Genomic DNA, 13,181 nt, shown 5'->3' with positions numbered 1-13,181 from the left:
ATTTACTACCCAGAGAATGCAAACAAATACCATTATTTCCCACACGGAGAATGTAAACAAATACCATTATTTACCACACTGCGAATGTAAATATTTCCATTATATATTTTCCACACAGAGAATGTAAACATTTCCATTATTTACCACACAGAGAATGTCAACATTTCCATTATTTACCACACAGAGAATGTAAACATTTCCATTATTTACCACACAGAGATTATAAACATTTCCATTATTTACCACACAGAGATTATAAACATTTCCAATATTTATGTAAACAAATACCATTATTTACCACATGGAGAATGTAAACAAATACCATTATTTACCACATGGAGAATGTAAACAAATACCATTATTTACCACATGGAGAATGCAAACAAATACCATTATTTACCACACAGAGAATGTAAACAAACACCGTTATTTTCCACATGGAGAATGTAAACATTTCCATTACGAACCACACAGAGAATGTAAACATTTCCATTATTTACCTCACAGAGAATGTAAACATTGCCATTATTTACCACATGGAGAATGTAAACATTTCCATTATTTACCTCACAGAGAATGTAAACATTGCCATTATTTACCACACTGAGAATGTAAACATTTCCATTATTTGCCACACAGAGAATGTCAACATTTCCATTATTTACCACACAGAGGATGTAAACATTTCCATTATGTACCACACAGAGAATATAAACATTTCCAATACGAAAACACCAGAAACCAAACATTATCTGGGGGTGCGTGCCCCCAGATCCCCCTGTACTTTTGAGTGCTTCACAACCTCGCTGGACACATTTTACATTCTCACACTTTTTCATAATTTGGGGTTTACAGGTCTGCACCGGGGTGGGGTGAAGGAGAGTCACGTGACCCGTCCGTGTTGTGTTGTGTTGTGTTGTGTTGTGTTGTGTTGTGTTGTGTTGTGTTGTGTTGTGTTGTGTTGTGTTGTGTTGTGTTGTGTTGTGTTGTGTTGTGTTGTGTTGTGTTGTGTTGTGTTGTGCTGTGCTGTGCTGTGTTGTGTTGTGTTGTGTTGTGTTGTGTTGTGTTGTGTTGTGTTGTGTTGTGCTGTGCTGTGCTGTGCTGTGCTGTGCTGTGTTGTGTTGTGTTGTGTTGTGTTGTGTTGTGTTGTGCTGTGTTGTGCCCGTATCCGAATAAAACTTGCAATTCCCACTTGAGAGTCCTCGTCCCAGTCTTTCGAGTACATTACACACACGGAGAATGGAAACAAATAACATTATTTACCACACGGAGAATGTAAACATTTCCATTATTTACCACACAGAGAATGTAAACATTTCCATTATTTACCACACAGAGAATGTAAACATTTCCATTATTTACCACACAGAGATTATAAACATTTCCATTATTTACCACACAGAGAATATAAACATTTCCAATATTTATCGACCACACAGAGAATGTAGACATTTCCATTGTTGACCACACAGAGAATGTAAACATTTCCATTATTAACCACACAGAGAATGTAAACATTTCCATTGTTTACCACACAGAATGTAAACATTTCCATTGTTTACCACACAGAGAATGTACACATTTCCATTATTTATTTACCACACAGAGAATGGAAACAAACACCATTATTGACCACACTGTGACTAAACTTTCCATTATTTACCACACTGAGAATGTAAACATTTCCATTATTTACCAAACGGAGAATGTAAACAAACACCATTATTTACCACACTGAGAATGTAAACATTTCCATTATTTACCACACAGAGAATGTAAACATTTCCATTATTTACCACACAGAGAATGTAAACATTTCCATTATTTACCACACAGAGAATGTAAACATTTCCATTATTTACCACACTGAGAATGTAAACGAATACCATGATTTACCACACGAGAGAATGTAAACGAATACCGTTATTTTCCACACGGAGAATGTAAACAATTACCATTATTTACCACACGGAGAATGTAAACAAACACCATTATTTACCACACAGAGAATGGAAACATTTCCATTATTTATTGACCACACAGAGAATGGAAACAATGCCATTATTTACCACACTGAGAATGTAAACATTTCCATTACGAACCACACAGAGAATGTAAACATTTCCAATATTTACCTCACAGAGAATGTAAACATTGCAATTATTTACCACACAGAGAATGGAAACATTTCCATATTTACCACACTGAAAATATAAACTAACACCATGATTAACCACACTGAGAATGTAAGCAAATACCATAATTTACCACACAGATAATGTAAACAAATACCATTATTTTCCACACAGAGAATGTAAACATTTCCATTATTTACCACACTGAGAATGTAAACAAACACCATTATTGACCACACTGAGAATGTAAATGAATACCAGTATTTACCACACTGAGAATGTAAACAAACACCATTATTTACCACACTGAGAATGTAAACGAATACCATTATTTACCACACTGAGAATGTAAACAAATACCATTATTAACCACACTGAGCATGTAAACAAATACCATTATTTACCACACAGAGAATGTAAACAAATACCATTATTTACCACACAGAGAATGTAAACATTTCCATTAATTACCACACTGAGAATGTAAACATTTACATTATTTACCACACTGAGAATGCAAACGAATACCATTATTTACCACACAGATAATGTAAACAAACACCACTATTTACCACACTGAGAATGTAAACGAATACCATTATTGACCAAACTGAGAATGTAAACTAATACCATTATTTACCACACAGAGAAAGTAAACATTGCCATTATTTACCACACAGAGAATGTAAACATTTCCATTATTTGCCACACAGAGAATGTAAACATTTCCATTATTTACCACACAGAGAATGTAAACATTTCCATTATTTACCACACAGAGAATTCAAACATTTCGATTAATTACCACACTGACAATGTAAACGAATACCATTATTTACCACACGGAGAATGTAAACAATTACCATTATTTACCACACGGAGAATGTAAACAAACACCATTATTTACCACACTGAGAATGTAAACATTTCCATTATTTATTTACCACACAGAGAATGTAAACATTTCCATTATTTACCATACTGACAATATAAACGAATACCATTATTTACCACACGGAGAATGTAAACAAATACCATTATTTACCACACTGCGAATGTAAACATTTCCATCATTTATTTACCACACAGAGAATGGAAACATTTCCATTATTTACCACACTGAGAATGTAAACAAACACCATTATTTATCACACTGAGAATGTAAACTTTTCCATTATTTACCACACTGAGAATGTAAACATTTCCATTTTGTACCACACGGAGAATGTAAACAAACACCATTATTTATCACATGGAGAATGTAAACAAATACCATTATTTACCACATGGAGAATGTAAACAAATAGCATTATTTACCACATGGAGAAGGTAAACAAATACCATTATTTATCACCCAGAGAATGCAAACAAATACCATTATTTCCCACACGGAGAATGTAAACAAATACCATTATTAACCACACTGCGAATGTAAACATTTCCATTATTTATTTACCACACAGAGAATGTAAACATTTCCATTGTTTACCACACAGAGAATGTACACATTTCCATTATTTATTTACCACACAGAGAATGGAAACAAACACCATTATTGACCACACTGTGACTGTAAACATTTCCATCATTTACCTCACAGAGAATGTAAACATTGCCATTATTTACCACATGGAGAATGTAAACATTTCCATTATTTACCTCACAGAGAATGTAAACATTGCCATTATTTACCACAATGAGAATGTAAACATTTCCATTATTTACCACACAGAGGATGTAAACATTTCCAATATTTATTTACCACACAGAATGTAAACATTTCCATTATTTACCACACAGAGAATGTAAACATTTCCAATATTTATTTACCACACAGAGAATGTAAGCAAACACCATTATTTAGCACACTGAGAATGTAAACTTTTCCATAATTTACCACACCAAGAATTTAATAATTTCCATTATTTACCAAACGGAGAAGGTAAACAAACACCATTATTTACCACATGGAGAATGTAAACATTTACATTATTCACCACACAGAGAATATAAACATTTCCATGATTTACCACACTGAGAATGTAAACATTTCCATTATTTATTTACCACACAGAGAATGGAAACAAACACCATTATTTACCACACTGAGAATGTAAACTTTTCCATTATTTACCACACTGAGAGTGTAAACATTTCCATTATGTACCACACTGAGAGTGTAAACATTTCCATTATTTAGCAAACGGAGAATGTAAGCAAACACCATTATTTACCACACTGAGAATGTAAACTTTTCCATAATTTACCACACCGAGAATTTAATAATTTCCATTATTTACCAAACGGAGAAGGTAAACAAACACCATTATTTACCACATGGAGAATGTAAACATTTACATTATTTACCACACAGAGAATATAAACATTTCCATGATTTACCACACTGAGAATGTAAACAAATACCATTATTTACCACATGGAGAATGTAAACAAATACCATTATTTACCACATGGAGAATGTAAACAAATACCATTATTTACCACGTGGAGAATGTAAACAAATACCATTATTTACCACACAGAGAATGTAAACAAACACCGTTATTTTCCACATGGAGAATGTAAACATTTCCATTACGAACCACACAGAGAATGTAAACATTTCCATTATTTACCTCACAGAGAATGTAAACATTGCCATTATTTACCACATGGAGAATGTAAACATTTCCATTATTTACCACACTGAGAATGTAAACATTTCCATTATTTACCACACTGAGAATGTAAACATTTCCATTATTTGCCACACAGAGAATGTCAACATTTCCATTATTTACCACACAGAGGATGTAAACATTTCCATTATTTACCACACAGAGAATATAAACATTTCCAATATTTATTTACCACACAGAGAATGTACACATTTCCATTGTTTAGCACACAGAGAATGTAAACATTTCCATTATTTACCACACAGAGAATGTACACATTTCCATTGTTTAGCACACAGAGAATGTAAACATTTCCATTATTTACCACACAGAGAATGTAAACATTTCCATTGCTTACCACACAGATAATGTAAACATTTCCATTGTTTACCACACAGAGAATGTAAACATTTCCATTATTTATTTACCACACAGAGAATGGAAACAAACACCATTATTTACCACACTGAGAATGTAAACTTTTCCATTATTTACCACACTGAGAGTGTAAACATTTCCATTATGTACCACACTGAGAGTGTAAACATTTCCATTATTTACCAAACGGAGAATGTAAGCAAACACCATTATTTACCACACTGAGAATGTAAACTTTTCCATAATTTACCACACCGAGAATTTAATAATTTCCATTATTTACCAAACGGAGAAGGTAAACAAACACCATTATTTACCACATGGAGAATGTAAACATTTACATTATTTACCACACAGAGAATATAAACATTTCCATGATTTACCACACTGAGAATGTAAACAAACACCATTATTTACCACACTGAGAATGCAAACGAATACCATTATTTACCACACTGAGAATGTAAACAAACACCATTATTTACCACACGGAGAATGTAAACATTTCCATTATGTACCACACGGAGAATGTAAACAAACACCATTATTTACCACCCTGAGAATGTAAACAAATAACATTATTTACCACACGGACAATGTAAAAAATACCATTATTTACCACACGGACAATGTAAACGAATACCATTATTTACCACACTGAGAATGTAAACAAACACCATTATTTACCACACTGAGAATGTAAACATTTCCATTATTTATTTACCACATCGAGAATGTAAACATTTCCAATATTTATTTACCACACAGAGAATGTAAACATTTCCATTATTTACCACACAGAGAATGTAAACAAACACCATTATTTCCCACACTGAGAATGTAAACAAATACCATTATTTTCCACATGGAGAATGTAAACAAGCACCATTATTTACCACACGGAGAATGTAAACAAACACCATTATTTACCACACTGAGAATGTAAACGAATACCATTATTTACCACACGGAGAATGTAAACTTTTCCATTATTTACCACACTGAGAATGTAAACATTTCCATTTTGTACCACACGGAGAATATAAACAAACACCATTATTTACCACACTGAGAATGTAAACTTTTCTATTATTTACCACACTGAGAATGTAAACATTTCCATTATGTACCACACGGAGAATGTAAACAAACACCATTATTTACCACACTGATAATGTAAAGGAATACCATTATTTACCACACTGAGAATGTAAACAAATCACATTATTTACCACACGAAGAATGTAAAAAATACCATTATTTAACATACGTAGAATGTAAACAAACACCATTATTACCCCACAGAGAATGTAAATGAATACCATTGTTTAGCACACTGAGAATGTAAACAAATACCATTATTTACCACATGGAGAATGTAAACAAACACCATTATTTACCACACTGAGAATGTAAACGAATACCATTGTTTACCACACTGAGAATGTAAACAAATACCATAATTTACCACACAGAGAATGTAAACGAATGCCATTATTTACCACACTGAGAATGTAAACAAACACCATTATTTACCACACTGAGAATGTAAACAAACACCATTATTTACCACACTGAGAATGCAAACATTTCCATTATGTACCACACGGAGAATGTAAACAAACACCATTATTTACCATACTGAAAATGTAAACAAATACCATTATTTACCACACTGAGAATGTAAACAAATACCATTATTTTGACAATTTGACAGAAGAAGACAAAACACTTCAACAGCAATGAAGAAGAGTAAAATATCTAATTCAGACAAACTCGACATGAAAAGATAAAATTCCACTTAAAGGCGAAATATATTGTTGAGGATTCTCACCCGTTCAGCGTGCGGACGAACGCCTTCGCCCAATGGCGGCCGCACGCGCTCACCGAATGAGCAATCCAGTCGTCGCTTCCGGATCAACGCCGAAACCCAACTACGGGTGTTGTTAACCACACCATAAACCAGCCAACTCTTCTGTCCACGTGCGACAGGGTCAATCGCCGAATTATCGAAATACCTAATTATTCGCGCAGACAGAAATGCTGGGGATCCACACCTCAACGGGACCTGCACGAAAACGAGCCGCTTCAGCAGCTCGTTTCGTATGCGATTGCCAAGCGTTTACATATCGCCAAGTCCCGTCGGACCAGATGTTCGTCTTATCGGCTCATAAACAGCCAGCTAACATTCTGAACGCTCCATGGGAGTCAATGTGAGGAAGGGACGCAACGAGCAGGTGACATTTAACAATGGGGACATTTATTTCCACACACAGGCATGCAATGAATGGGGGGATGGGGAAAAAACGCGAGCAAAAACCTACAGTCGAGTTCGATTATGAAATCCAAAGCGAAGACAACACAGGCACATTGCAGTTTCCCACTTATTAGACGGGACAACAAACACTCATACGCACACACACACACCCAAAAAATGGTGGCTGATCCCTTTTATAGCGAACGCAGTGAGCTTCATACTTAATGCGTGCACATGAGAGAAGAGGAAACACCACCAACAACAACAACAACAACACAATACCCCTGGCTATTTGGAATCCGTGTCATGAGCTATGACCTTTTGTTTCCGGTTGTTTTTAAACGCTGTGCGGTGTATAAACACGATTGGGTTTTATTTCTATCTTGTGAATATTACTTAACGCGTGCACATGAGAGAATAGGAAACAACAAAAACAACACAATACTCTGGCAATTGTGAATCCATGTCTTGGCTTTGACCATTTTGCTTCCGTTTTCTTTTTTGCTTCTGGTTTTTTTGTTTCCGGTTTTTGTCATGGGGAATGATGCATGCCGGGAGATAAAGGCATCGTCGGAGACATGAAACACCCAAATAATATCAGACATGGTGCACATTTCCTCCACTGATTTTTATAAAGATATCTCCCGCATCATCAAAAAATAATTTTTAATCGTGATTAACGTTATTTCATCACGAATTCCGAAGTAACTGGAAATTTCGTATACAGTTGTGAACAAGTTGTAGGTAAAGTCAGAAGCGAATGTAAGAAGAACACGATGTTCACTTCTAGTATTAATTTTTTTAGATGAGATCCTGTTCTAGGCGGTGTAGTTGTTGTTGTGAAGGTAATGTTGAGGTAATATATATTTTTTCAGATGAGATCCTGTTCTGGGCAGTGTAGTTGTTGTTGTGAAGGTAATGTTGAGGTAATATTTATTTTTTTCAGATGAGATCCTGTTCTTTGTGGTGTAGTTGTTGTTGTGAAGGTAATGTAAAGGTAATATTTATTTTTGCAGATGAGATCCTGTTCTGGGCGGTGTAGTTGTTGTTCTGAAGGTAATGTTGAGGTAATATTTATTTTTTCGGATGAGATCCTGTTCTCGGCGGTGTAGTTGTTGTTGTGAAGGTAATGTAAAGGTAATATTTAGTTTTGCAGATGAGATCCTGTTCTAGGCGGTGTAGTTGTTGTTGTGACGGTCAAGTTGAGGTAATATTTATTTTTTCATCGCAAAAAGACGGTTTAATTTGATGGATTTAAGAAGCGAATGTAAGAAGAATTCGACGTTCACTTCTGGGCTTTGCCTATTCCATATTATAACTTCTAACGAGTTGGACCAGGGATGCCTGATGAGTTCACATCCCACAATGTAAATCTGTGTCGTGAATGTTTACTGTCCATCGAAATAGCGCAAGATGGAGGAGGAAATCATTTTAATATACACGAAGTGTGTAGATTTATTTTGTGTGTTTCACCACACATTTATCATATATCTGTTTCGAACCGTGGATTGTATGTTCACAGGCCCAGTGAGTGTGGACGTGACGTGTCAGTTCCCCGATTGATCGAGTTCTGAAAGCCGGCGGCCATTTTGAAAATAAATAAATCACATTTTGGTATTCGTGATTTTTTTTTTAACTTTACGTAATAATATTTAAACTCGAGCGAGATACCTTCGTCGTATTTTTTTTTTAACTTGACGTAATAATATTTAAACTCGAGCGAGATACCTTCGTTGTGTTTTTTTAACTTGACGTAATAATAATATTTAAAAACTCGAGCGAGATACCTTCGACGTGTTTTCTGCCGAAAGAGACGCATCTTGGGAAGGGAAGAATAAAATCCTCGGAAAAATCTTCAATGAAAATCCTTCAGCTGAGGAGAACACCTCCAGCACGGCCCGACGTCAGCATCGAATGATTCTCGTCAATGTTGCTCTACTGTTGTCATGCCAACGATCCTTTCATAGCACGTGACACATTGTGATGACGTCACCGTTCCTCCGACTTCAAAGTGCGATCTCAACGGTAAATTCGAATGGGAAAGCAATTATCGTATGCAGGAAATTGCATCGAAAACACCAGAAACCAAACATTATCTGGGGGGGGGGGCGTGCCCCCAGATCCCCCTGTACTTTTGAGTGCTTCACAACCTCGCTGGACACATTTTACATTCTCACACTTTTTCATAATTTGGGGTTCACAGGTCTGCACCGGGGTGGGTTAAGGAGAGTCACGTGACACGCCCATGTGTTGTGCTGTGCTGTGCTGTGTTGTGCTGTGCTGTGTTGTGCTGTGTTGTGTTGTGCAATGCTGTGTTGTGCTGTGCTGTGTTTTGCTGTGCTGTGCTGTGTTTTGCTGTGCTGTGCTGTGTTGTGTTGTGCTGTGCTGTGTTGTGTTGTGCTGTGTTGTGTTTTGCTGTGCTGTGCTGTGCTGTGTTGTGTTGCGCTGTGCTGTGTTGTGCTGTGCTGTGCTGTGCTGTGTTGTGTTGCGCTGTGCTGTGTTGTGTTGTGCTGTGCTGTGTTGTGCTGTGTTGTGCTGTGCTGTGTTGTGTTGTGTTGTGCTGTGTTGTGTTGTGCTGTGCTGTGTTGTGTTTTGCTGTGCTGTGCTGTGTTGTGCTGTGCTGTGCCCGTATCCGAATAAAACTTGCAGTTCCCACTTGAGAGTCCTCGTCCCAGTCTATCGAGTACATTACACACACAGAGAATGCAAACAAATAACATTATTTACCACACGGAGAATGTAAACATTTCCATTATTTACCACACGGAGAATGTAAACATTTCCATTATTTACCACACGGAGAATGTAAACATTTCCATTATTTACCACACGGAGAATGTAAACATTTCCATTATTTACCACACTGAGAATGGAAACAAATAACATTATTTACCACACTGAGAATGTAAACATTTCCATTATTTACCACACGGAGAATGTAAACATTTCCATTATTTACCACACTGAGAATGTAAACAAATACCATTATTTACCACACTGAGAATGTAAACAAATACCATTATTTACCACACTGAGAATGTAAACAAATACCATTATTTACCACACTGAGAATGTAAACAAATACCATTATTTACCACACGGAGAATGTAAACAAACACCATTATTTACCACATGGAGAATGTAAACAAACACCATTATTTACCACATGGAGAATGTAAACAAACACCATTATTTACCACACTGAGAATGTAAACAAATACCATTATTTACCACACTGAGAATGTAAACAAATAACATTATTTACCACACTGAGAATGTAAACAAACACCATTATTTACCACATGGAGAATGTAAACAAACACCATTATTTACCACACTGAGAATGTAAACAAACACCATTATTTACCACACTGAGAATGTAAACAAATACCATTATTTACCACACTGAGAATGTAAACAAATACCATTATTTACCACACTGAGAATGTAAACAAATACCATTATTTACCACACTGAGAATGTAAACAAACACCATTATTTACCACACTGAGAATGTAAACAAACACCATTATTTACCACACTGAGAATGTAAACAAACACCATTATTTACCACACTGAGAATGTAAACAAACACCATTATTTACCACACTGAGAATGTAAACATTTCCATTATTTACCACATGGAGAATGTAAACAAACACCATTATTTACCACACGGAGAATGTAAACAAATACCATTATTTACCACACGGAGAATGTAAACAAATACCATTATTTACCACACTGAGAATGTAAACAAATACCATTATTTACCACACTGAGAATGTAAACAAATACCATTATTTACCACACGGAGAATGTAAACAAACACCATTATTTACCACACGGAGAATGTAAACAAATACCATTATTTACCACACAGAGAATGTAAACAAATACCATTATTTACCACACAGAGAATGTAAACAAATACCATTATTTACCACACTGAGAATGTAAACAAATACCATTATTTACCACACTGAGAATGTAAACAAATACCATTATTTACCACACTGAGAATGTAAACAAATACCATTATTTACCACACTGAGAATGTAAACAAATACCATTATTTACCACACTGAGAATGTAAACAAATACCATTATTTACCACACTGAGAATGTAAACAAATACCATTATTTACCACACTGAGAATGTAAACAAACACCATTATTTAACACACTGAGAATGTAAACAAATACCATTATTTACCACACTGAGAATGTAAACAAATACCATTATTTACCACACTGAGAATGTAAACAAATACCATTATTTACCACACTGAGAATGTAAACAAACACCATTATTTACCACACTGAGAATGTAAACAAATACCATTATTTACCACACTGAGAATGTAAACAAATACCATTATTTACCACACTGAGAATGTAAACAAACACCATTATTTACCACACTGAGAATGTAAACAAATACCATTATTTACCACACTGAGAATGTAAACAAACACCATTATTTACCACACTGAGAATGTAAACAAATACCATTATTTACCACACTGAGAATGTAAACAAATACCATTATTTACCACACTGAGAATGTAAACAAATACCATTATTTACCACACTGAGAATGTAAACAAACACCATTATTTACCACACTGAGAATGTAAACAAATACCATTATTTACCACACTGAGAATGTAAACAAACACCATTATTTACCACACTGAGAATGTAAACAAATACCATTATTTACCACACTGAGAATGTAAACAAACACCATTATTTACCACACTGAGAATGTAAACAAACACCATTATTTAACACACTGAGAATGTAAACAAATACCATTATTTACCACACTGAGAATGTAAACAAACACCATTATTTACCACACTGAGAATGTAAACAAACACCATTATTTACCACACTGAGAATGTAAACAAATACCATTATTTACCACACTGAGAATGTAAACAAATACCATTATTTACCACACTGAGAATGTAAACAAATACCATTATTTACCACACTGAGAATGTAAACAAATACCATTATTTACCACACTGAGAATGTAAACAAACACCATTATTTACCACACTGAGAATGTAAACAAACACCATTATTTACCACACTGAGAATGTAAACAAATACCATTATTTACCACACTGAGAATGTAAACAAACACCATTATTTACCACACAGAGAATGTAAACAAATACCATTATTTACCACACTGAGAATGTAAACAAACACCATTATTTACCACACTGAGAATGTAAACAAATACCATTATTTACCACACTGAGAATGTAAACAAACACCATTATTTACCACACTGAGAATGTAAACAAATACCATTATTTACCACACTGAGAATGTAAACAAACACCATTATTTACCACACTGAGAATGTAAACAAATACCATTATTTACCACACTGAGAATGTAAACAAATACCATTATTTACCACACTGAGAATGTAAACAAATACCATTATTTACCACACTGAGAATGTAAACAAACACCATTATTTACCACACTGAGAATGTAAACAAACACCATTATTTACCACACTGAGAATGTAAACAAATACCATTATTTACCACACTGAGAATGTAAACAAATACCATTATTTACCACACTGAGAATGTAAACAAATACCATTATTTACCACACTGAGAATGTAAACAAATACCATTATTTACCACACGGAGAATGTAAACAAATACCATTATTTACCACACAGAGAATGTAAACAAA

At 34.8% G+C, this 13,181-nt stretch overlaps 1 protein-coding gene across 1 annotated transcript in view; it reads right to left on the bottom strand.

Moving 5' to 3' along the window:
- The window catches only part of LOC147007490 (uncharacterized), a 55,230-nt gene extending 45,468 nt beyond the window's left edge, over positions 1-9,762 (bottom strand). Inside the window, exon 1 of the mRNA XM_085867034.1 lies at positions 9,236-9,762. Within this exon, the coding sequence (XP_085723160.1) occupies positions 9,236-9,267 (32 nt within the window). The 5' untranslated portion in view covers positions 9,268-9,762. The remainder of the gene's footprint in view (positions 1-9,235) is intronic.
- Between the last annotated feature and the right edge of the window lie 3,419 nt (positions 9,763-13,181).

The sequence above is a fragment of the Eptatretus burgeri genome, unplaced genomic scaffold (assembly GCF_056783735.1).
Source record: "Eptatretus burgeri isolate ZD-2024b unplaced genomic scaffold, Ebu_testis_v1 Ebu_testis_scaffold_136, whole genome shotgun sequence".
Lineage (NCBI taxonomy): Eukaryota > Metazoa > Chordata > Myxini > Myxiniformes > Myxinidae > Eptatretus > Eptatretus burgeri.
This window is presented reverse-complemented; position numbering and strand designations above follow the sequence as displayed.